This window comes from Sorex fumeus, unplaced genomic scaffold (assembly GCF_029834395.1).
Source record: "Sorex fumeus unplaced genomic scaffold, SorFum_2.1 ptg000063l, whole genome shotgun sequence".
Taxonomy (NCBI): domain Eukaryota; kingdom Metazoa; phylum Chordata; class Mammalia; order Eulipotyphla; family Soricidae; genus Sorex; species Sorex fumeus.
Window position 1 is genome coordinate 70,998,393 of NW_026606120.1, and position 25,955 is coordinate 71,024,347.

A 25,955-nucleotide genomic window follows, 5' to 3' on the forward strand; every position below is an offset into this window, starting at 1 on the left:
CCTTGGAGGGGAATGGCAAGCTCACGGCTGAGCCTGTGCTTCACATGCAGGCCTGGGGTTGCTCCCCAGCAGGCCCACTGTACACTGCCAGAAGTGACCCCTGAGCACAGAGCTGGGAGTAGCCTCCAAGCACCATGCTCAATTATGCCCCCCCCCATTTTTATATATAAGCCACCACTCCCAAGGTTCCATGGTGGGAGTTGGGGGTGTGGTTCTGTGAGTACCCCTTGTGGGTTGGAAGTCATTTTTAAAATTTGTTTGGGAACCACACCCAGTGTTGCTCAGGATTTACTCCTGGCTCTGAACTTCTTGCTTTAGGATCATTTCTGGCAGAGCTTGGGGGACCATATGTGGTGGGGAGGCTTGAGCCTTGGTCAGCTCCATGCAAGGCAAATGCCCTCCCCACTGTCTCTCTAGCCCCAGACCCAGCCATGTTTGCCTTTATAAGTACTCAGCTTACACATGCACACGTAGTCACAGCTTGAGAGGCCTGAGAAGGGCGTCTTTCTGAGCCTTCTCTCACTTAGAGTCTCATCACATTCTCTGAGGCTCCTAGGAAGGACCTAAGATGACTCCCTTTTATTTTATTTTATATTTTTATAATTTTTTTTTCTTTTCGGGTCTGGCTCTGCACTCAGGAATTATTCCTGGCAGTACTTGAAGGACCATATGTGATGCTGCAGATTGAACCTGGGTTGGCTACATGCAGGGCAAACGCCCCACCCACTGTGCTATCGCTCCGGCCTGATGACCCCCTCTTACAGAGAACACCAAGGCTTCATTGGGGAAACCACGCTGTTCAGCTGGGCCTTCCGAGTTCCGAGTTCCCAGCACGTCACACAGTGCCCATGTGATTCTAGGAGTTTCGGCCCCATGTGACAGAGGAGACAACGGCATGTGAGGGATAGAATGGATTCCCTCCACAACCTGGACTCACAAGCCAGGTTCACGGCTATTCGTCTTCCCCGTATCACACACTTGACCTCCATGGTGTCATCTACAGCGGATGTTGATTCCTACCTCTGAGGAGCCTCGAGGCAGGACCCTACACTGGAGGTGACCAGGCAGAGCAAAGCCCAAAGTGGCTGCTTGTGCATTGGTTATGCCTTATTGGAAGTATCCACAACAGGCCACGGCGTCTTCGACAGGGGAGGGTGAGGTGTTCCTGCTCCCAGAACCTGCCTTGCCCTCTCCTGACCACCTTCCATGCTTCCAGAAGGTCACACGTGGGCGGAGGACATGGCTCAAGGGGCTGGGGCACACGCTTTGCATTCAGGAACCAGTGCTCAGCATGGTGTAGTTCCTTAAACACTGAACTGAGAGTAGCCACTCAGCACCATTAGATGTGGCCCCTCCAAGCCCCCCAAATAGCAAAATGAAACAGCAAGTCACGTCAGGTTGACTCTCTCCCAGTCACTGCCTGCCCCCTCATCCCTGCAGCGCCTGTCTGCCTTGGCCAAAGATTCGTGGCACCCCACAGGCAGAGGGCTGCTGTGGTCACCCCACCTCGGCCTGCGGCAGGCAGGGCCTGGAGCTGGATCATGCCTGGCCAGCAGCCAGGCCTTCCTCCGTAGAGCGCCCTGCCATTCCCCGTGGCCCCTCTATTCTGGGAGCTGTAATTTCCCTCCCCACCCTGGTTGCTATCGGTGGCTGCCGTCCCTGTCCTCCAGGCCCTGCCCACCCCCATGAGACTGCGTTTTCATAAACAGCTTCTACGCTGCCCTGTTATCTTGGGTGCTTTGGCTCTGGGGAGGGGCCCCGTGCCACCCTGGAGATACAGAGAAGCCCTCCATCCCCTGAGAGGCCAGCCTGATGTGGGCAGAGTGGGAGGGAGCCCTCGGCCACAAGAACCCCATATAGCCGCCCTCAGACCTGAGCCTGGAGCCAGCCGAGTGGGCTGGGGCGCAGGGAGGACAGAGCCTGTCATTAGCTTCCCGCGGGGTGGGGAAAGGGCAGTCTGGCCATGGTCACACAAAGACTTAGCCACAAGGTCAGGGAAGGAGAAAGGGCTGGGCAGGCAATGGCAGCAGAACTTTCCAGGGCTGGAGAGAGAGCTCAGCGGGGAGGGCGCTTGCTTTGCACGTGGCAGGTGACCCTGGTTCCATCCCAGGCACCATGTAGGGTCGCCTGAGCTCTGCAGAAACAACCTCTGATACAAAGCCAGGAGTATCCCCTGAGTCCTGCCAGATGCAGCTCCAAATTCCAAGAAAGAGGAATTTCTAGCGATCGTGGCACCCCTTTCCCCAGTCTCAGCCCCAGTTTTGCTGGCTCCCAGCCTCAGCTACTGTGGCATCTCCTGCAATTTTTGAAGCAGATGTGACAGCTCTAAACCACCCCCACCCCCTGCTGGACACACATACCTTGGGCAGGGTAGGAGGCCACCATCCACCGTGTTCCTGGGCTCTGCTCACCCGGTCTCGGCCCACAGCAGACATCCGGGACAAGGAGCTGAAGGAAGCACAAAGGCGTCACTGAATGCAATCTCCGACACTCAGGATTCGCTGCCTTGTACCTGTGGATTTTCTGGAAAACCAGGTCTCCAGAGCTCTGTCCCTTTGTCCGCTAACTTCAGGATTGCTCCCCGTCTGTCGGTCCTGATCTGGGACACACAGTGGTGGGTGTGGGGTGTGGGGCAGCCCTGGGGCATGGAGCACGTGGGCAGGAGAGGCAGGCTCAGGCAAGAGAGACAGGAAGACCCGACAAGGGCTTCCGCGGCTGCGGGTCCCTTCCTGGCAGCAGTTCTGGGAGGAAGTCTGGGAGGAAGCGTGGGTGCTCGCTACTGGTAGGCCCCCGTCTCTGTCTGGCACTTTTCTGGGATCAGAGACATGCTCGGGCTGTGGCTCCGTGGTCAAGTGAATGCCTCACAGGTGATGGCTCCCTGTGTGCCCTTTCTCCCACTTCCCCTTACAGCAGTAGCAACAAAACCCCACAAACACACACTGCATCTTGCTTACTCCCAGAAGTGAATTTGCCAACAAGAACTTACAAGTGCAGCTGCGAGGCTGAAGCAAGATTACCCGACCCTTGATCTCCATGAATCACCAGAAGATTCCAGAATCTTCCTGCACCTAGATTTCCTCCAATGGCTTCTTCCACTGTGTCTCCCCTACTGGCATCTGTTCCAAGATTACCTCTGACCTCAAACTGGAGGCAGCAAAAGTTCAGCTCACTACACGCAGTTCCTTCCAGTTCCCGAGGGTGGAGACCCGCCTCAGAAAGGGAGTCACGAGTCTGGGTCCAGCTCAGCGAAGAGGATGGCACCGGCCCAGCTTTCCACCTCCCACTCCTACACCGTACAAGGAGGAGCCAGAGCCAGGTTCAGGGTGGTCTGTCAGTGTAGGAGCAAAGTAGTCGAAGTTTGAGTTGAGGGCTTGTCATGTGATCTGGAATGTTCCTCTGGGGCCTTTGTACTTGCTACCTCTTGGCATCAGCACTTGTCCATTGCCTTGTTTTATTTTCTTCATACTGGTTCTGGGCTGGAGCGATAGCACAGCAGGTAGGGCGTTTGCCTTGCACGCAGCCAACATGGCCGACCTGAGTTCGGTTCCTCCGCCCCTCTTGGAGAGCCTGACAAGCTACCGAGAGTATCTCGCCCACACGGCAAAGCCTGGCAAGCTACCCATGACGTATTCAATATGCCAAACACAATAACAGTTGTCACAATGGAGACGTTACTGGGCCCACTCGGGCAAATAGATAAACAATGGGAGGACTGTAACAGTGATACTGGGCCCATTCCACCCTATCTCTTCCTCTCTTCTTTCCTCCCTCCCATCCTTCCTTCCTTCCTTCCTTCCTTCCTTCCTTCCTTCCTTCTTCCCTACCTCCCTCTCTTTCTCTCTTTCACTCTTTCTTACTTGGAGAGGGGATGCTGAGGATTGAACTCAGGGGCCTCCTTCCTATATGTTCTCTGCCCTTGGGCTGCAGGCCTGGCCCTACTTTCTAATTTCCTCTCTTGTCTGTTTCCTGTGTACAGAATGTAAGAGCCACATTGATTTTGTTTACAGATTCATGTCTGGTTGAGTTCTTTACTGTGCGTCACAGATCACAGGGGCAACGCAGTGGGATACAGCACAACTTCTCTCAGCAAGTTTTTTTTTTTTTCTTTTTGGGTCACATCCAGTGATGCACAGGGGTTACTCCTGGTTCATGCACTCAGGAATTACTCCTGGCCGGGCTTGGGGGACCATATGGGATGCTGGGGATCGAACCCGGTCAGGCAGCGTGCAAGGCAAATGCCCTACTTGCTGTGCTATCACTCTAACCACCCCTTCTCTCAGCAGTTTTTGTTTTTTGCTTTTGTTTTGCTTTTTGGGTCAAACCCACGATGCACAGGGGTTACTCCTGGCTCTCCACTCAGGAATTACTCCTGGTGGTGCTCAGGGGGCCATTTGGGATGCTGGGAATCGAACCCGAGTTGGCCGCGTGCAAGGCAAACACCCTACCCGCTTTGCTATTGCTCCAGCTCCCTCTCAGCCGTTTTTTTTGTTTTTGTTTTTGTTTTTGTTTTTGCTGTATTTGTTTGAGGGCTACACCTGGTGGTGCTTAGGGCTCGCTCCTGGCTCTGTATTCAGGGGTCATTCCTGGCAGACCAGAAGTGGTGCTGGGTATATGTTTTCAAAGGTCCAGCGGCATTCTATCTCTCCAACCGCCTGCGTTGGTAGTCTTGGGCCGCATGCCCCACCCTGGGGAGGTCGATGGCGATGGGCAGGAGAAGTAAGGAACAAGGGCCAGGCTGGTCGGTATCAATTGTAGTTTAGTCCAATCTTCACTCCCCTTCTGCTTCTCTCTCTCAAGCCTGAGCCCCTCTCACTTCTGACTCTGCCCTCTGGAGCCCAAGCCCGAGTCCGAGCCTCCACCTGAGCCCCAGTCTGTGCCTCAGCCAACTCCGATCTTACAGTCTTAGTTTATATAGCAATCACGTAGGATGGTGACCCAAAGGTGGGTTGAACATTAACAAATCAACAAAGAGAGGTAAGACCACTCCTCAAGGAGATTAACTCAAGGATAAAATCTCATCTAAAGAGATTATTCCAGATTACTAGGATCCCAACAAGGGTGTGTCCTTTCCTCAGCTAGTAATCTACTTAAATAGTTGTAGTAAATCTACCTCCAATATTTCTAGCAATGTCATTATGTATGAGCACAGTAAGAGATATAAACTTACAGTTTGGCTCTTCCTGAGGACACTTCACTATATATTCCGCAATCCTCAGGCCAGGTTAGTCTTCCTAGCCCCAGCAGGGTCCTAGTCTTGTCGTTACTTACTTTTGGATCATGACAGCATTTGTCCATGATCATGCCCTCAATTTATAGTTAAAGTATCGTGGCTCTTTGGCCTGGCCCATTTCGATGCCAGGGTAGCTCACAGCTTGTCCTGGGTCCATTCAGTCCCTCAGTGGAACCCTGCTTTTGGGGTGCTAGGAACTAAGGGCAACTGAGTCAAGAAAGCAGATGCCTGGTGGAGGGATGGGTACTGGATCATTGTATAACTGAAGCCCAAGCACAAAAATTTGTAAGTCTACAATTGTACCTCATGGTGTTTCACTAATAAAAATTTAAAAAAAAAAGAAAGAAAGAAAGCAGATGCCCAGGAGTGAATATTATTCAGAGTTAATCAACTCCCAAGTTACAAAGCATAATATTAACTGTCTTCCTGTGTCCATACAGAAAGGACATTGCTTTAAGGTAAACTGCAAAAGATATAATTTACCAAGTTCAGTGTCCTTAGAAGGATCTGATTTTACAAGCTAACAGAATCTGATTAGGGAGAAAAGGTGATTAACTGGCTGGGGAGGAGAGCACAGAGAAGAGTTTACAGATAAACAGAGGAATGGAAGTGACTCAGGAGCACTGTGATGGGTGTAACCGATAAACCTAAGCTCCCTGTGGCAAGGTTATCCTACAGCTAGGGATCAAATCTGGGTGCAAAGAAGTTTCTGGGAACCACAAATCCCCGCTAGGGGTGATCTGGGCTGGAGCAGAGCCTCCAGAGCGTGTGGGTTCTGTCATGGGTTGGTGACAGGCCCTCCGATCTTGTTTTGCAGGCCTCCCTCGAGGGCCGCCCTCAATTTTATAGCTTGTGATCCAGAATGAGTGAGTGCAGGCCAGGGGATGTAGCTCAACAACAGAGGGCCTGCTTTCTGTGGGGGAGGCCCTGGGCTCACCTCCCAGCACAGTGAGAAAATAAAAGAGAGGAAGGGGGCAAGCAAAAGAGTGAGGGCAACATGAGCTATGCCCGCCACAGCCCACGCTGGCAGAGATGTGCCTCTGTTTCCGCCCACGCTGCAGCTCTCCGAGGCCCTCCCTATGGACATCAGGAAGTGGGCAGTGTTGGCGCCATCTTGGAGGCTGATCCCCCACAAGCCCTGACCCAGGATCATAGGCACAGAGAAGATGCTCAAGAGATTGCTGCGGACAGAAAGGAGAAATGACTTCAGCCTAATGCCTGTCTGGGCTTCAGTTCTCAGGAGTGGCTAATAGCCCCGACCCTTCTGCCTTCCCCCAAAGGCCCAAAAGTTTCTCAACTTTTCTTCAAACCATCCCCAGCCAGCCCCCACCAGGCCTCTCCTTATCCAACTCTGCCTCTTCTCACTCCTGTGACTTGCACAAGTTCCTACAGTCCCAGGCCTGGGTGGGGACGGGCAGGCCACCCAGGCCTGGGATGGGCAGAGATAAGTGTCTGCCGCACAAGGACTCAGGAAATTCAGCCTTCACCTAGGCAGTACCACAGGTTCCTGATTCCAGAGGGGAAGCTGAAGGGTTTCTTGGGGGATCAGGGGCTGGGGGTGTGGCTGTGAGGGTGTGTGTCTGTCCAGCCCTCCAGGGCAGTGGCTCAGAGGAACCATCTCGAGCTGTGAGCCTTGGACATGCCACGTGCCCTTCCCTCCCCGCCACACACAGTTTTGTGTCTTGGGGGTCTGGGATAGACACAAGCCTGAGTCATGCCTGAATGGCAAGATGGGGAGTACCAAACTGCAGGTGACACAGGGCGCGGGGGGCGCAGAGGGACGTGGAAACTTTGAGAGTTTATACCCAAAGGCTCATTTGTACACAAACTCACTAAAGGCAGAATATAAGCTCAAATCCCCTGGACAAGGCACAGAGGAGACTGGAAATCCTCCCAGTGGGTGTGGCCTCCTTAAAGGTGAGGACTGAGGATTGTCGTCAATAGATGTGTTCACACATGATTAAAAAAGACACAGGAGCCAAACAACCACCCCTCCAAGGCCAGAATCTTGGTATCTTGGCGAACTGCAGCTGGTCTTTGCCCTGATGAAATTATCTCAGGAAAACTGGCTTCAGAAGGGCTGTGCTTGGGCCTGTGCTTGGGGGCAAAAGGCCTGTGTTAATGAGTCTTGGGCACCTTACAAACTGACTGACCTCGAGCTTCTCTGATCTCTCTCAGTTCTCCATTGGGAAAGTGAGTGTTTAGAAGCAGAGAGTGTCTAAAGCTCCGATGCCTGATGAAAGTGTGACTCTCCTCTGGACTGGGCTCTTACTCTGGCATGAGCAGTTGGACTGAGCGAAAGGACTTAAATGTTGCAATCAGGCCGCCCTCCAGGCCTCAGCCAAGCGGAGCAGACTTGCCTCTGACTAGAAGGGACGGCCTGGCCTTTGTTAGTCCACTCGGCCAGGTGGGAAGCAGCTTCCACCACCAATGCCAACCACCTTGCTCTGTCGGTCCTGATCTGGGACATACAGTGGCTGTGGGTGCAGGTGTATCTCCTCACAGCTCAAAGGCTGCACCCCAATACAATTACACTAGATTAAGGACCCTGAAATTGCGGGGGGCGGGAGAGAGAGAGACAGACAGACAGACAGAGTTCAGATGGATTGGAGCACATGCTTCGTATGCAGGGGGCCTACCCAGGTCCCATTCCTGGGCACCACCAGGAGTGACCCTTGAGCACCTAGCTAAGAGTAGCCTCTGTGTAGTCCCAAAAATGGGTGGGTGACTCAAAAATGGAAAAGGAGAAGGAGGAGGAGGAGGAGGAGGAGAAGGAGGAAGAGAAGGAGGAGGAGGAGGAGGAGGAGGAGGAAGAGGAGGAGGAGGAGGAGGAGGAGGAGGAGGAGGCGGAGGAGGAAGAAGAGGAGGAGGAGGAGGAGGAGGAGGAGGCGGAGGAGGAGGAGGAGGAGAAGGAGAATCCTAAATCACCCCATTGCCAAATATGAGGATTCTATGGGAACAAGCCATTCCTCTTGGAGCTGGCAGTTTGGTGGTGTGGCTGACAGGAACAGCCTAATCACTGCCTGAGCACTGTACAGTGTGCTTCAGAGGTGGGGAATTATGGGGGGACCCTGATCTGGAGGGTGAGCAGAGAAGCTTCTCTTACTTTAGATTGTTTGTTCTTATTTGGGGGCCACACTCAGCAGTGCTCAGGGTGCCAGCTGTTGACCCCAGGTCTCTTGCATGCAAAGCATGCGCTCAGTCCTCCACACACACACTCTCTCCAGTCTCCCTTTCATTATTTTATTCTATTTTATTGAGCTCAACCAATGTTGAGCCACCCCTTGTTTCTTCCACTGTGGTTTGGGAAGTTGCTCCTGGCGGGTATTTGGAGGTCCAGGTGGTGTCAGGGATCAAACCTGAGCCTCTTGCATGCAAACCATGTGCTTCAAGCCTTTGGGCTGGCCCCAGAGCTCCAAGTTTCCTTCTAGAAGGGACTTATGAGCTAGGCCCTGGCTCAGGGAGAGGCCAGGGAGGGGTGCAAAGTCTCTGGGCAGAGGCATCTACATGTGCAAAGGGCCTGAGGTGGCACCTTTGGGAATGTGACAGGCTGATGTGGTGAGAGCAGAGACTGAGGGGAACTGTCATAGGAGAGGTGACTGGGGACAACAGGGGCAGATGTGAAAGTGCCTGTTCTCGGGGTTGGAGAGATAGCTCAGCGGGTAGGGCATTTGCCTTACCTGCGGCCAACCCGGGTTTGATTCCCAGCATCCCATATGGTCCCCTGAGCACCGCCAGAAGTGATTCCTGAGTGCAGTTCCAGAAGGAACCCCTGAGCATTGCCGGGTGTGACCCAAAGAGCAAAAAAAAAAAAAAAAAGTGCCTGTTCTCTTGAAGGGCTGGAGCAATAGCACAGCAGTAGGGCGTTTGCCTTGCACGCAGCCAGGTCAGCCGAGCTCCGCCCCTCTCAGAGAGCCCGGAAAGCTACCGAGAGTATCTCACCTACATGGCAAAGCTTGGCAATCTCCCCGTGACGTATTCAATATGCCAAACACAGTAACAACAAGTCTCACAATGGAGACGTTACTGGCCCCACTCAAGCAAATCGATGAACAACGGGAGGAGAGAGTTCTCTTGAATGTGGCCTTTGCTGAGATCAAGGGACTGAAGGGACTGCCTTCCGGTCTCTGAATCCGAGTGCCATCAGAGAGTGTATGTAACTGGGGTCAGCTCTGGTGGGCTTCCGGCTCAGGGGACTGCTTTCCTTACCTCCCCTGATGGGCCACAGTTCTGGGGAGCAGACGGTGGTGGGATGGGGTGGGGGGCTCTTGCATGTGGTTCGTGGCCTGGCTGTCAAGGTGGGCAGTGGCAGCTATGAAGGGGAGGGCAGGGAGGGAAAGATGTGGGTGGCGGTGTTGTCTGGGGTATCTCAGGGCTACTATGGAAGGGGAGGGAGAGAACAAATGTGAGGACAGTCAGCCAGCAGAGACAGCTGAGAACAGGCGCTGGGGATGGGACAGGGAAGAGAGTGGTGTGGGAATTTTTGGGATGCGTGCTCCCCAATCCCACAGACTCCTCACCTGCTGAGGAGGTGGTCATAGTGACACAGGTGCCCCTTCTCAGACATGCTTTTATTTATTTAGGCTTAGTTTTGTTTTTTCTTTCTTTCTTTTTTTTTTTTAAATTTTTATTAGTGAAACACCATGAGGTACAATTGTAGACCTACAAATTTTTGTGCTTGGGTTTCAGTTATGCAATTATCGAGTACCCACCCCTCCACCAGTGCCCATTTTCCACCACCACTGATCCCAGTATCTCTCCCACCCCCCAGCCCCCCAGCCCCCCCTGCCTCTGTGGCAGGGCATTCCCTTTTGTTCTCTCTCTTCTTTTGGGCCCCGTGGTTTGCAAAAGAGGCACTGAGTGGCAATCATGTTAGGTCTATAGTCTATTTTCAGCATGCATCTCCCATCCTGGGAGGATCCTCCCAACACCCTTTATTTGGTGCTCCCTTCTCTATCTGAGCTGCCTTTTCCCCTAGCATGTGTGGCTGGCCTCCAAGTTAGGCTTAGTTCTCTGTGCTTGCTTTTTTGTTGTTGTTGTTTGTTTCGTACCCATGACGGTGATCAGGGCTTACTCCTGGCAGTGCTAGGAATTGAATTGGGGTCAGTTGCGTGCAAGGCATGAGCCTTAACCCCTGTATTGTCTCTCCAGGTCCCAACACTCTTTAGGAAGGCCTTCTGGTTGGTCAGGGTCTCCTCTCTAGCCCATAGGCAGGATCTGGGTCTTGTGCAGAGTCCCATCACCCGGTGCAGTCGGCAGGGACTGAGTGAGTAGAAGCAGGAATATGCAAAGCCTGTCCTGTAGGAAGATGGAGAGCAGAAGCCTGCACACACCGCTGAGCCTTGGACCCGGGAATCACCAGGCTCTCTGGAGAACAGGGGTGCTGACTTGAAACCATGGAATGCCACTCCCCGTGAAGTACTGGGTAAGAATGCAGCTCAGGAATGAGATAAAACGTGAAGGGGTAAAGCTCATGCCTTGTATGCACCAGGTCTGGGTACCACATGGCTCTTGAGCACTGCCCAGAAGATATTGTCTGCCCACAGCACACAGGGCCGAGGTAGCCGGGTTGGGCACTGCCAAGGAGTGGTCCTGGGCCCACAAGCACCCCTGGGCAGGTTTCTATTTATTTATTTAATTATTGGTTTTTCTTTTGGAGTCACATTTGGCAATGCTGAGGAATTATTCCTGGCTCTGCACTCAGGGATTACTCCTGGTGGTGCTGTGGGATGATATAGGATGCCAGAGATCGAATCTGGGTCTGCCACACAGAAGACAAACGCCCTACCTTCTGTACTATCACTCTAGCCCTGAAGATTCCTATTTAAAAGAAAAAAAAAAAGAAGTGGGGAGGGGGAATGTCAGGCTGGAGAGAGTAGAGGTGTGAAGGGTGAAGACACTTGCCTTAAATGCATGGGCGCAGTTTGATCCCCAATATCCATATGTCCCTACCTCAAGCTTGGCCAGGAGGGATCCCTGAACACTGAGTCAGGAGGAGGCCCTGAGCACTGCGTGGGGCATGGCCCAAATCCCGCTGCCTCCCAAGAAATGTTGCCACAGGCCACGCGCCCGTGGCTCCAGAATCAGGGTGTGAATCTAGTGTCAGCACAAGCCCAGTACAAGCCCTGCTGTTGTGAGTCCTGGACCTGTGGTGAGTGAAGGACAGACTGTCCTCAAATCCCTCCAGGGGGATCCCTTTCGGTAGCACAACTCCGCCTTCCAAATCAAACAGGAGAGATGTCCAAGCAGGGAAGGGGAGGCAGGGGAGAGAACTCGTGTGGCGGGGTTCATGGCTGGCACATTCAAGGGCATGTTCAAGGGCCCCATTCAAGAGCCACACTCAAGGGCATGTTCAAGGGCTTTGTCTCTGGCACTGGCCCAGGGGCCTCTGAGCACAACTGTGCCAGATGCTGGGTGACCCCAGGGCCACCAGGGCCTGAGGTAGGCCAGACTCTGCCAGGAGCAGCCCTGGGCCCTTGGCACTGACGGCTGATTGGTCCCTGTTTATTTTTTTCAAAAGCATTGGCATGTATATCATCAGTTTGAAGAGAAGCTGAAAGAATCTTCCTTTGGCAGCTGGTGCCACGGTTGCCATTGCAAAATGATTGTCAGCGTGATCTGGCCCGGAGTGCTGCCAGGAGGGGGTAGAAGTTTGTTCTTCTCCCTGAGCTGCTGTTTGTGTTTTGGGCTACACCCAACCATGTTTAAGGCCTGCTCCCAACTCTGTGACCTGGATAGCTCCCAGCAGTGCTTTGGGACCACGCAGTGCCTGAGATCTTTGCAGCCACTTCCAGAACCTTCACTCACCAGATCCAGGCAGCTTTCCTGGAGCCAAGACTTTTGGTAGGTCTGGACAGCAGGACTCAGCTGACTAGTGCCCAGCTGAGTACATTTAACAGTGCTCAGAGTTGTCCCCAGCCTCCAGCCAGGAGCTCACTCCATGAGTTTCCTGGCTACAAGCTGGAAGCATCTGTATACGTAAGAACTATCCCCCTAAGTCCCTGGGTGGGTGTGTGTGGGTCATGCTGAGCTCTGCTTCTCTTACGGTGTGTGTGTGGGGAGTTGTATCATACTTCGTAGTGCTTGGGGGAAGGGGACTACTCCTGTCTCTGTGCTCAGGGGCACTCCTGGCAGAGCTGGGGTACCATATGTGGGCAGGGATCAAACTGGGGTCAGTGGTCAGATGCAAATGCAAGGCAAGGGCCTGAACTTGCATCTGTACCATCTGTTTCCCTGGCCCTGAACTCTACTTCTACTGAGAACCTGAAGAGACAGGGAAGGAAATGCAGACTGCCTCTGAAGAGGTGCGGACCATAGGGATTTCTGGGTGGCTGGTCTGTCCCTGCATTTACTGCTATGCGACTGGAGGTGGCAGACCGGGATGAAGGCACGTGCATCCAGCAGTGCCCACTGAGAATTGGAGTCCACAGCCGGCCACTGCAGGTTCGACTGACAGAGCTGAAGATCCCAGTCAGCAATAGGGGGTGCAGTACAGGATTCATTCTGTAAGCAAGGAAGATATCCCCACCACCACCCCATCCTGTCCCCCTACCACATTCAGGGTCCAATTGCCAGTTTCTGAAAAAATAAAAGACTATAGCTCTGCCCCACCTCTCCGAGTGCTGCTTTATTTTGGGCAGGTGGGGGAAGGGGGCTTTTAAGATCTCACCTGACAGTGCTCGGGGCTTACTCCTGGCTCTGTACTCAGGAATCAATCCTGGCGGGCTTGGGGAATCATATGGGTGTGCCAGGGATTGAACACAGGTTGGCTATATGCAAGAAAAATGCCCTACTCAAAGAAGAAAACGGAGGGGGGGGGGGAGAGGAGAAGGAGGAGGAGGGGAAAAAATCCCTACTGCCCTACCCACTACTATCTCTCTAGCCCCTAGAGTCCACCTTCTTTACCCCCAAAGGGTAAAGATTAAACCCCACACTACTCAGGGCTTATTTCTTTTCTATGCTTTGTGTGTGTGGGGTCACTATATGGTGCTGGAGATTGAATCTGGGTCAGCTGCTTGCAGTGCCAGTGCCCCGCTGCGGTACCATCTCTGACCCTTACATGTACTCCTCCTTAGCCTTCTTAAACTGTGGTTTGTGGCCCCATACGGGGTCAAGCATCTGACCACGTAGGCAGTAAAAAAATGTGGCAACAGTGAAAGGTCAACTGAACAGTGCAACTGTCCCAAATTAATTCAAAATGCAGTCCCTCATGAATCTGAAGGTCCCCTGTCAGCGCTGGCCTATGCTGCATTTTTGGGGTGCACAGAGGTTGTGAGAAGAGAGCTATGAAGAAGCCCCACTCTAAGAAGGAGAAGAGACCTAAAAGGAGGCTTACTCAGCCCTGGCCTCTAAACCTTGCACTATGTCCCGGAAAGTTTCTGACAGAGTTCTTGCAGGGCAGGACCCCAAGGGGCTCGCCCCTCCAGCCTGCAGTTCCTGCAGATGGACTGTGGCCTTCACGCTGACTAGCACATGCCTGGGCCTTGAGCCATTGGTTTTTTTGTTTGTTTGGGGGCCACACCTGCTGGTGATCAGGGCTTACTTCTGACTCTGCTCTCAGGGATGATGCCTGATGGTGCTCAGGGGACCATATGGGGTGCCGGGGATGGAACCTGTGTCCGCCGCATGCAAGGCGAGCACATATGTATGTATACAGCACTTACCCACTGTGCTGTAGCTCTGGCCCTCACCAAGCTCTTAATGCTCTCTTTGTCAAAAGTGAGATACTGGAACCAACTTGCCAGACTTCATGTGGGCACTGTGCCATAGTCTATCAGTGCCTAGGGAGAGCACATGACCAGAACCTGAAGTCCTCTACTGTCTAGTGCTCTTGCTGTTGCTTCTCCTGCCAACCAGAAGTGCTCCTGTACTCTGGGTCTCCAGTCCTCCTGTCCTTCTACCCTCCTGTCCTCTGGGCCTCCGATCCATGCCTCCTGGCCATCAGGAGTTAACAAAGAAATCTTGGGGGAGGCCTTGCACACGGCTGACCTGGGTTTGATCCCCAACATCCCATATGGTCTCCCGAGCACCGTCAGGAGTAATTCCTGACTGCAGAGCCAGCAGTAAGCCCTGAGCATCACCATCTCTTACTTGAAAAGAAAAAAAAAATTAAAGAGCTCTGACTCCTCAAATTTAAAAAATAATAATAAAGAAAAGAAAATGAAAAGAAAATGAAAAATCTTGGGCAAAATTTCTACTCCTTAAAAAAAAATTGTGGGGGGTCACACCCGGCAATGCTCCGGGGTTACTCCTGGCTCTCCACTCAGGAATTACTACTGCAATGCTTGGGGGACCATATGGGATGCCAAAGATCGAACCTGGGTCAGTCGTGTGCAAGGTAAATGCCCTACCTGCTGTACTATCATTCCAGCCCCTCAAGATGAATTTTAGAAGCTTCATCTGATAATTACAAATTTCCTGGCACGGGGCCAGAGTGATAGTACAGTAGGTGGAGTGCTTGCCTTGCACATGGTTGACCTGAGTTTATACCCTAGCACCCCATGAGACCCCCCCACCCCAAGATCACCAGGAGGTGATCCTTGAGCTTAGAGCCAGGAGTAAGCCCTGAGTACCACCAGATATGGCCCCTAAACAAAAAATTTTCCTGGTATTTTGAAATTTACTGAAATTTTAATTAATATAAAAATTGAACTTTCCAGGGTAAGTATGTTATGTTCTTTATTAACATCTGGTTTTTGTACTTCGCAGAATTTGACAGATTTATATAATTAATCTTGCAAATTTCTTGTAAGGTTTAAATAAAGGATGTTTAGAGGATCCTCCCAGGAGGGGAGATGCATGTCGAAAGTAGACTATGGACTGAACATGTTTGCCACTCAATGCCTCTTTTGCAGACCACAACACCCAAAAGGAGAGAGAGAACACAGGGGATTGCCCTGCCACAGAGACAGGGGGGATGGGGGGATGGGGGTGGGAGGGATATTATCCATGGTGGTGGAAAATGGGCACTGGTGGAGGGATGGGTATCTGATCATTGTATAATTGAAACCAAAGCACAAAAAATTATAAATTTACAACTGTAAAAAAAATAAAATAAAATAAAATAAAGGGGAAAAAATTTTATCAGAATAAAATTGCATTATAACAAAAAAAAATTTCTTGTAAGGTTTATTAGCAATAGCACAGTGGGTAGGGTGTTTGCCTTGCATGTGGCCGATTCGGGTTTGATTCCTGTGTCCCTCTTGGAGAGCCCCAGAGAGCATCCCGCCCACATGGCAGAACCCGGTAAGCTCCCCGTGGTGTAATCATCATGCCAGAAACAATAACAAGTCTCAAAATGAAGACATTACTTGTGCCCCGTCAAGCAAATCGATGAACAATGGGAGGACAGTGCTACAGTGCTACTAACTTCATAGCTATTCAAGATTTTTTCTGCCATTTTGGGGGGGTATAGTGACCACTATAAATATATAGCAATAGCACAACGGGTAGGGCGTTTGCCTTGCACATGGCCAACTTGGCCAACCCGAGTTCGATTCCTCCGCCCCTCTCGGAGAGCCAGGCAAGCTAACGAGAGTATCTCGCCCGCATGGCAAAGCCTGGCAAGCTCCCCGTGACGTATTCGATATGCCAAACACAGTAACAACAAGTCTCACAATGAAGACGTTACTGGGCCTGCTCGAGCAAATTGATGAACAGCGGGAGGACCATGCTTTTACCAAGTTAACGAATTTATGCTATTAAGGCGTTTGCCTTGTGTGTGGCCGGCCCAGCCGAGCAGGGTTCAATTTCCCCGCCCCTCTCGGAGAGTCCAGCAAGTTACCGAGAGTATCTCACCCACATAGCAAAGCCTGGCAAGCTCCCCGTGACGTATTCAATATGCCAAACACAGTAACAAGAAGTCTCACAATGGAGACGTTACTGGGCCTGCTCGAGCAAATTGATGAACAACGGGAGGACAGTGCTACAGTGCTGTACTATCGCTCCGGCCTCCAATTTTTTTTTTTAATAGCTCCACCCTCAGGTGGACCCTACAAAGGTTCATGTCTGGCACCTGAGTCAGGGCTCACTCAGGACCTGTCCTGTCATCTAGGATGACTGTAGTCTCCACTTTTTCTCTGCCAGATCATAGGCCCAAGTCCTAAGATAAACCTTGCGCAGGAGGAGGAAGTCCTGCGGCTCCTGGTGAGATCTTGCTCCTGGGGTAGGATGAAAATTTTATTCCATTTTTGTTCTTTAAAAAAGAAATGGGGGGACACAACCTGAAATGCTCAGAGGCCACTCCTCATAGTGCTGGGGAGAATGGGTAGTAAGCTATGGGTGCCAGGAATCATACCCAAGCCTCCCACATGCAAAGCATGCACTCTGGCCGGCTTTGGGGTTATTTCCCTATCCTCCAATTCATTTTTTTTAAATTGAGTCACCGTGAGATACACAGTTACAAAGCTGTTCATGATCAGGCTTCAGTCATGCACATCCCACCCCTCCACCAGTGCACCTACCCACCACCAATGACCAGTTTCCCTCCCATCAGCCCCCACCCCCAGACTGCCTCTATGGCAGACACTTTTCTTCTTTCTCTCTCTCCCTCCAATTCATTTCAACTTGCTTGCTCACTGGTACTTTGAGAGGGGAAAATATGTATTTTTTATTTTTTAATTATTATTTTCAGGGGTGTGGGCACACCCAGAAGCATGAGCTTATTCCTGGCTCTGTTCTCAGGGATCCCTCCTGGAGGTTCTGGGAGACCACAGCGATGTCGGGGATATAACTGGGGTTAGCCACAGGTGAGGCAAGCACTTTTGCAGCTGTACTATCTCCCAGCGCCTACAGAGGAAAGTTTAAAGTGTACGGGTTGTGTCCCGAAGTGAGTCACTTAGGGAGAACTAGGTGTTCCTACCTTTCTTGGTGAAGGCATTTTGCAGTGGGGCGTGGAATATGAGGTTCAGAGCAGGGACTGATGGCATGCCCTGCTGGAAAGCAGATTTGGGCAAACAAGTTTTAGGCAGAAAAGTAATCTGCCGACCCCTCTCCTAACCCACCAGTGAATTGTTAAAAAGTTGTAGGGGTTACAAGTTGTTTCAAAGGATCAGGATTTGGGACTGGAGACATCATCCCCAGTACCCCATAAGGTCCCGTGAGCACCACCAGGAACAATTCCTGAGGGCAGAGTCAGGAGTAATCCTTGAACACGGCTGGGTGTGACCCAAAACCCAAACAAAAAGCAAAAGATTAAGCTTTGAATCCTGGGCATGGGGGTGGGGGATGTTTAAGCAAACTGATCTCTATTTCCCCAGTAGTTTAATGGGGTGGGGGTTTGGTAGGGAGGGTGATATGGAATCTATTTGTGTGCAGATGAAATGAGACCTAGGGCTCAGACTTTTAATTAAACCGAGAGGCCCTGGGTTTAATTCAGGCACAATAAAATAATTCAAACAAGGGGACCAAATGGAGCCTTCATATTGACTGCAGGAGAGGGTTTGTCTGCCCCAACACGGGCCCAGGGATCTAAAGATTTACTGTGTACAAGGGGTCTTTATGAATAAGGCAAAGTGTCCACCTGCAAGGAGCTCCCAGCAGAGGAGGGGCAGACACGGGGGTGTGGGGGGGTGGGGTGACCAGGATGAGAACCCAGCTTTACCACTCACCAGCTGGCTGGCGCAGGACCAGCTCTACTCTTTGCCCTCATTTCCCAAAGTCAACTGAACACCTCCACCCCCCCACCTTCATAGGGTGCTGGGGAGTACATTAACAGGCACCTACAAAGTGTAGAGAAGGGGGCCACCTGAGATGCACATAAGTTCAGTCTGCAGAATGTGAAAATAGCAAGACAAGGAGTCTCAGCAGTGGTCCCAGACATAAGAGGTTGTGCTGGATTCTGGCTCTGCGGGCTGCATATGCAGGGAAGGGAGGGGAGCCCTGGAGCCGGAGAAGAAGCCAAGTGGCAGCCTTGCGTAAGGAGCTGGGGTTTGGGGAGTTACAGACAGCGCCGCAAAGAGCAGGTTTGCAGCTTGAAAGGGTCCCCTTTGTCCCTGGGACAAACGTGGCAACCCCCACCCTGAGTCTCCCTGAGACTCCTGGTCTTTCCTGGTTGAACCCTCTCATCTTCACTCCTTCCTGGAACACGCCACTGCCAGATTATGCCCAAACACTGCACTGGTTGGTATTCTTCAAGGAAAGGAACAACAGGGAGATTTAGGAAGTAAGACCCAAGCCTGGTTGGGGGGGGGGGGTGCTTACCTGTTTCCCCCCACCCCAACACACACTACCCCTTTGTGACCCCTTGAGTCATGGGTGCCCAGGTTTGAACTTTGCCCAAGTTCTCCAAAGTGTTGAGAACACTTAGCGTTGGTAAAGGGTCCCGGGCAATGCTCAGTTCTTAGTACGTTCTAGTACGTAAGGGTCAGTCACCTCCCTCCTCAGCTCCAGGACGGGAGGGGACAAGGGACATGTGGCCCGCCACGGGCTCAGAGGAAGCGGAGAAAGGAGATTCTTCTTCACTTACAGCCCCACTTGCAAAGAGCCGAACGGTGTTGACCGAGCAGGGGTGTGGCCCTCCCTCTCACGGCGATCCTTCACAGGTTACAGAAGCAGTAACCCGGGAAGGGTCCCCAAGGGCCCGGGCGGGGCGCAGGGACTCCGCCTGGAGGGCACAGGGCACCTAGCTACGCGCACGGGGGAGAGGAACAGAGGGACTGCCCTTCCCGTGCCGGCTCGGCCGGGCCCGACCCCCGGGCTCGGAGCGGTGAACTTCAGAGCCGGAGGCGGGGCGCATCTCCGCAAAGCTGCGGGACCCGAGCCCCGCCGGCAGAAGGCACTTGGGAAAGTGCTCGGCGCCGGCACTTGTGGGCGGGGACCCTCCCGGGGAGACCCTGGGCCGCAAGGAGGGGGCGGCCCCGCCACGTCCGCCCGAGGGCCGAGCCGCGTCCCGACCCTCTCGTCCCCGCGGGCCCGAGCCCACCCTCGCGCGCTCCGCCCGAGCCTCCGGGGCAGCAGCCAGGAGGCGTGGCCTGCGGGCGGCCCGCCCCTTTGATGTGCGCCGGCGCCGCGCTTGATTGGCCGGTCGCTTGTGACGTGCGGGGACTGCGGTGGGCCCGGGTGCTGCGGCAGCCGCAGCGCCAGCCGCGGCTCGGGCTCCGGCTCCCGGGCATTTAAAGGGGACGCGGCGGCAGCCCGGGGGGGATGGGGGCAGGTGGAGGGGACGGGCCAGACGCACATCATCCGAGGCCCCTCGGCACCGGACGGATTCGTGAGCTGGGACCCAGAAATCCGGGGGCGGACAAGACACCGCGTCCCCTCCGATTCCCGTAAGCACCCCTTGCTCCATCCTGCGCCCAGATACCTCAGCCAGCCCCTCTCCCCACTCTTTACGTTCCAAACTCGGCCGGGACAGACCTCTGCCGCCGCCGCTCTCTCCGTGAGTTCCAGGGCACCCGGAGGAAGGGGAGGACCAGGGGGTCCCAATGTGGGGTGGGGGCCGCGTGGAGTTGGAGCGCGCTCCTTCGCGCGCGGTGCCGGTGGGGGAGTCCCCGGAGCGGAGGAGTGAGTCCCCTGCTGCTGCCCCACGGACGCGGTGCCCGGGTAGACCCCCGTCCGGGATTCAGGTGAAGAGAAGCGATCGAGGTCCCCTGCTCCCCTCCACCCACGAGTCCTTCTGACTCCCCGAACTGCGCACCCCCCCACCCCCCGCCCCGCATTGGGAAGCACCCGCCAGCTGGGGGTGTGCCAGAGTGCCTGCTTTCCAGCCACCTCTAAAAATATCTCTCCCCCCACTTCACCGGCAGCTGCCACCTCCCTGCCCAGCGAGGATCCCCGACCCAGCTTGTCCACCCCGGCAGGGCCGGCCCAAAGAGGGCGCCGTGTGGCTTACCGAGGTGCCAGGTCTAAGGAGTCCAAAGGGGTCTCCAAAGCGACAGGGAAAGTTCTGGCTCTGATTTTCCCAGAGACACCAGAGACCCCTAAATACTAATCCCGACAGGGTGCTGTGTGACCCCATCATGTTAGCTTGACCTTTCTGGGCCTGCTTTTCCTATTTGCTGCTGGCAGTGAGGACCAAGGAGCATTTTTTTAGGGGAGGTGGGGGAGGGAGCTTTGCAGCTTGGGAGGTTAAATCTGATGTCCAGTGATTGACAGGAGAGACCTGGTCTGGGTCTGAGACTATGATTTCTCTGAGATCATCCCCAACCTCCACCCCCCCATCCTGCATAGTTCCTGTCAGAAACTGTCCCCAAACTGTCATCTGTGCGCATCCATCCTTGAAGAAGGCCTATGCCCAGGGGACTGGAGAGATTGTGCCGCAGGCAGAGTGCTTGCCTTGCATGCTGCCAACCCAGGTTTGATTCCCGGCACCCTGAGTGCACTGCCAGCCCTGGCACCGAGCCAGAAGTAATCCCTGAGCACTGCTGGGTGTGGCTTAGAAACTCAAACAAGACAGTCTATGCCCAAATGCTTCCTACTTCCCCAAAGGTATCACATCCCCAAGATGGAAGAGGAGAGCCCTGGCATAGACAGGAGGGCAGGAAAGGGAACGGGGAGGAGTGTGATTTGGGGAGGTGGGTCCCCCTAAGTTGGGCAAGTACACAGGCTCCTGCCGTGCTGAAGAAGCCCTCACTTCCAGCCTGCAGAAGCTCAGGCACCCCATTCCCTCTTCTCCCACAGACTCTGCTCTCCACGGAAGGCTCTGACCACAGAAGGCTCAGAGGTGAGTAGTCTTTTAGAATAGGTTCCACGGAGGCCCTGGGAACTCTCTGGCTATGGGCACTGGGGGTGGGGGGTGCCAAGGGGGAGGTGTATGTGTTGAGTGTTCCAGTCTGGCTCTTTCAGTGTAAGGGCAGAGAACCCCAGGACACTTGGCTTTCTTCTCTGGGGACAAAAAAAAAATGGGAAACTCACCAAACAATACATGTTTGATGTCCTCAAATGCTATTATTAGGAGGGGGAGGGAGGTGAGTGACTAGTCTTTGACTATGAAAAGTGAGAAGTTTTGAGCAGGATTGAAAAGCAAGTGAATATTCCACCGGATTCCAGAGTCATCAGGCAGAGCAGTGATATGGGGACCCTTGGTGGCTGCTGGACTCCTGCTGTCTGTCTGTCTGTCTGCTCCTGGCCTCTCTGGTGCCCGTGGCTGTGCGGCTCTATCCGTGTTTGCTTTTACAGCGGGAGTGGCATCCCTGACCTTTCCCCTCCGGCTCACCCAGCTCTGGGCAGATATGTGATATCATCCGGGATACTGGAAGGTGTACCTTCCACCCTAGGAGGGCATGGGGACAACCCTCCCATCCCCCCCAGCCTCCCTGCTATTGCCACCTCCTCTCCATCCTCCCTCCCCTTCTCCCCCTTTCTCCCCCATCACCCTTCTCCTCATTTGGCTTTTGCCCCCTTGACGCCTCTCAACTCCACCAACAAAAGTTCTTTCAGAAAAGGCTGAGACCCATGGCCTTTCTGGGGAAGGGTGTATTGTGGTTAGGGAGTGGGGAAAGGTGGCAGCCTAAGGATGATGACACAGCCAAATACCCCCCCTCCTTCCGGCCATGTCCTGCCCCTGGGGTGACCCAACCTCTTCCTTGGGGACAGCAGGCTCTCCTTGCTGTCCTGGGATGGTCTGGAGAGTCACCTTGACAAGGCAGGGGCTTCCTGTGTCACACGTTGTCACCACCAGAGGGCAGAAGCTAGCCAGACCTTTGCTCTCTTAGCTGTCCAGTCCTGGGAATTAGTATCTGTCCCCAGCTGTCCCAGCCACCTCTGATGGCTCATTCCACCTCAGGGTGGAGTGGGGTGGAGTCCTTGTAGCTGTCCCGGTGAAGGTCCCACGAAGTCACATCCTGACGTTCTAGAAGCTCTGTAGCGAAGTCCTGAAGTTTCCACCCAGCTCCTGCTCCAGCTGGCCTCTAGTCCTGGGGCTAGGGGCACTGTTCGGGAACACCCAGGCACCCCATCCCCCAGCTGCAGCTTGTCATTGGCCAGGGGAGACAAGGCTGTGTCCCTGGCACTCAGGAACCTCATTCTGCCTCGCAGCAACAACAGCCCAGGGCAAGTGACTGACCTCCCAGAGCCCTTCCCCTGTGCGCCAACATGTGAGCCAACATGCACACATGTGAGCCAACATGCACACAGGTGGTTTGTGAGCCGTGGGGTGGCATGCCACGAAAGGTGCAGCGTCAGATAAACCACTCCAGGGGGTGGGCCCCAAGGGCTTTCCTGCCCCTCAGTGCTTGCTGTTGAGCAAGTCTGCATGTCGCCCTGGGCCTTCAATCGTTCACCCGTAATGGCCCCAGGGCTGGGGGTCAGGATGCCCATGGCAAGGGCCTGTGGTCAGCGAGTGCTCTGCCTACTCAGGGGTAATCTTTCCTGAACCCATAAGTGGTTCTCAGCAGTGGGGATGGAGCCAGTGGGCATCAGTGGGAGGCGCTGCCCAGGGCCTCCTTCAATGGCCCTTGTGTGGTTGTCAGGCGCTCAGGACGACGACTGCAGGCAAGAGGGGCCTCTAGGTGGTGCCAGGTGATGTGCCGCGATGAGCGGGTGTTTTCCAGTTGCCAGCATGCGGTGCCTGTCTAGGGTAAGTGGGTTCCTCCAGAGGTCCCTTGGGGTGAAGTCTTTGCCCCACCTCCACTTTCTGTCCATGGGTGGGAAGAGCCCCATCCAGCCCTTGGTAGGTTTTCCCTCACTTTCTCTGGAGCCCCACTCATCCCCAGAAGCTGCCATCACCCCAGTGTAGGAGTCCTGAAATCCCCCCCACCCCCAACTCCAGAGTCCCTGGGTCACAGGTGGGTGTTGACACCAGAGCAGAGGTGGAGGGGACAGTTGGGGCAGGGATGCCCCAAGTCTGGCTCCAATCCCCGCTCTGACGTCAGGACCTGGGGTCAGTCTGGTCAGGTGTGGGCACTGGAGGCTTTCAGGTGTTCGCGAGGGCATTAGGGAGTAACCGAGTGGTAGGGCAGGCCTGGAGGGGAAGACGTATGGCCCGCACTGGTGACAGACAGGACAGAGATGGCATGCTGCTTGCCCGGCTCTGTCGGTGACCTCCTGCGATCTTGGTTCGCCTTTTCCTGTGCCCTCACACTCGCCCCTCAGGCCCTCCATCTTCTACGTGACTGTACCTACAGCTGTCCCCAGAGTGCCCAAGTGCACTGTCTCTCCGGATCCAACTGGTCTCCCTGCCTTCCTACCCAGTCTGACTTCCGCCTGGCCCCTTCCTTCATGCCTCCCTTCCTTTCCCCACCTCTGCCTTTTCTGTCACACCGCTTTCTCCTCTCCCTTACCTGTCTCCCAGGTATGTCGCAGCCTGGCGTGGGAGGCTCCTTCCTTCCCAAGTCCCTCTGCTTCTGCTGCCTGCCTGCTTCGGACCCTGGTAGAAACCCCACCCGCTGACACCCTCCTGGGGAATTGGCAAGTGATGAGTGGTAGCTGTCAGCTCAGGGTCCTCCAACCTCGTCCTCCCCCGGGACCCCTGTCCAGTGCCATCTGGATGGAAACAGCTCCCAGAAGCCTTACGGGGTCTCTCCTGTCCGGTGCACTCACCTGGTTAATGATGCACTGAAGACCAGTTGGCCACCACCATCACCCACGGGTGGTGGGAGCCCCCTCTCCCAAGATCTCAGGACCTGGCACCCATTGTGCAGGCCGTGGTGGGTGCAAGCCAGGCTCTCCCCCACCCTGGTGCCAGCCATGGGCTCTGCTCTGCCACATGCCCACCAGCCCCAGGGTCCCTGGCAGGCTCCCCAAGGGGGTAATCCCTGGGGGGGGGGGACAGCTCCTGCTGCTTCGTGCTCCCTTCCACGGTCCAGGGTGACGACAGCAGGAACAGGCGCCCAGGAAGCCCCTCGGGATCAGGGGACTGTCCTGCGAGGGCTGGGGCGGCGGCGGGGGCAGCGGCCGCGCGGTTCTCCTCCCGGCTTAACCAGCCTTGGGTCCTTCCCAGGTCTTGGAAGCGCCAGCGCCTCTGGCCCGCTAACCAGCCTCTCCCGGGCCGGCTCCCGCCGCGCCCCCTCTCGCTTGCCCCCTCCTCCTCCTCCTCCTCCTCCTCCTGGTCCTCTCCCCGCTCCCAGGACGGCGGGATGGCGGCGCAGGGCTCGCCGCGCTTCCTCCTCACCTTCGACTTCGACGAGACGATCGTGGACGAGAACAGCGACGACTCGATCGTGCGCGCCGCGCCGGGCCAGCGGCTGCCCGAGAGCCTGCGCGCCACCTACCGCGAGGGCTTCTACAACGAGTACATGCAGCGCGTCTTCAAGTACCTGGGCGAGCAGGGGGTGCGGCCGCGGGACCTGCGCGCCGTCTACGAGGCCATCCCCCTGACGCCGGGCATGGGGGACCTGCTGCAGTTCGTCGCCAAGCAGGGCTCGAGCTTCGAGGTGATCCTCATCTCGGATGCCAACACCTTCGGCGTGGAGAGCGCGCTGCGCGCCGCCGGCCACCACGGCCTGTTCCGCCGCATCCTCAGCAACCCGTCGGGGCCCGACGCGCGGGGGCTGCTGACGCTGCGGCCCTTCCACTCGCACAGCTGCGCGCGCTGCCCCGCCAACATGTGCAAGCACAAGGTGCTCGGCGACTACCTGCGCGAGCGCGCCCACGACGGCGTGCACTTCGAGCGCCTCTTTTACGTGGGCGACGGCGCCAACGACTTCTGCCCCATGGGGCTGCTGGCGGCCGGCGACGTGGCCTTCCCGCGCCGGGGCTACCCCATGCACCGCCTCATCCAGGAGGCGCAGAAGGCCGAGCCCAGCTCCTTCCGCGCCCACGTGGTGCCCTGGGAGACGGCCGCCGACGTGCGCCAGCATCTGCAGCAGGTGCTGAAGTCGAGCTGAGGACGCGGCGGCCTGCGGGGGGCGCCCGGGCCCCGGGCGGAGGCGGAGTGGAGGGTGGAGGAGATCGGGAAAGACAAACCTAGTTTTACGACTCCCTTTTCCCTTTTCGCTGTGGTCTGCCCCTCCCTCCGGGTACTCGAGGAATTCCGGGCTCGTACGTGTGGGGGTGGGGCGGGGGAGGGGGAGGGAGGAGCGAGTTCCGAGCAGCCCCTATCTATGCAGTTACCCCCCCCACTCGGCTGCCTCCCTCCCTCGCCTGCGTCGGGTCCCACCGACGTGGTGCGCGGCCCTGGAAAGGCCTCACTGTTTTCCAAAACCGGGTCCGCAGAGGCGGCGGACGGCGCACCCTCGCCCAGGGGAGGGGGGCGCGGCTCCCCCAGCTCTCACTGCACCCCGCAGAACAGCCCACCCCCAGCCGCCGCCTCAAGAGGACCCGGGTCTCTAAACGGAGACGAGGCTGTCAGTCCACGGCCGCAGACCTAGCTCATTTCACCTATCGAGGTTCCTCCCCCTACGATTCCCCCTTTCTTGCCCTCGTCCTCCCGCGCCCCCCGGAGGAAAAAGCCAGAGGGAGCCGTCGCCTCCTGGTGGTGGAACGAGGTAGCACATGGCCGGGCTTGGGTCCCACCAGTCACGGGCCTCCCAAACGCATCTGTCTCCTCGCACCCCAGCCTCGTCTATGCACCACGAGGCCCACCGGGCACTTGACCAAAGTCGCTCCATCCGGCTGGGCACGCCCCCACCCCCACCCCGCGTCCCCTACTCCCGTATGGAACAGAAAGCCATGTTTTAAAGCAGAGCCAGCGCAACCCAAGCCCCTCCTCCGTCTTCGGTGTTTTAAGAGCTATAAAGGAGGTGAAGGGGGACGAGGTGCCTGCGATCTCTCCGCGCCGCAACCTGAGGGGTGGCGGGAGGTGGTCTCCAGGTCCTCACTCCTGGAGAAGCGCCTGAGCAGAGGCGCC

The 25,955-nt window shown here is 55.3% G+C and overlaps 1 protein-coding gene across 4 annotated transcripts; it reads left to right on the top strand.

Moving 5' to 3' along the window:
* The first annotated feature begins 19,278 nt into the window (after positions 1-19,278).
* On the top strand, positions 19,279-25,084 carry PHOSPHO1 (phosphoethanolamine/phosphocholine phosphatase 1). 4 transcript variants are annotated; one of them, XM_056126942.1, is made up of 5 exons: positions 19,405-19,497; positions 20,849-20,891; positions 22,639-22,745; positions 23,460-23,575; positions 24,108-25,084. In XM_056126942.1, the coding sequence occupies exons 3-5, from the start codon at positions 22,701-22,703 to the stop codon at positions 24,991-24,993; spliced, it is 1,047 nt and encodes a 348-aa protein (XP_055982917.1). In that variant the 5' UTR covers positions 19,405-19,497; positions 20,849-20,891; positions 22,639-22,700; the 3' UTR covers positions 24,994-25,084. The 4 variants fall into 4 exon arrangements, with proteins under 4 accessions (XP_055982919.1, XP_055982917.1, XP_055982920.1 ...); XM_056126943.1 differs by having other exon boundaries at positions 19,482-19,607; XM_056126945.1 differs by lacking the exon at positions 23,460-23,575 and having other exon boundaries at positions 24,235-25,084.
* The last annotated feature ends 871 nt before the right edge of the window (positions 25,085-25,955 follow it).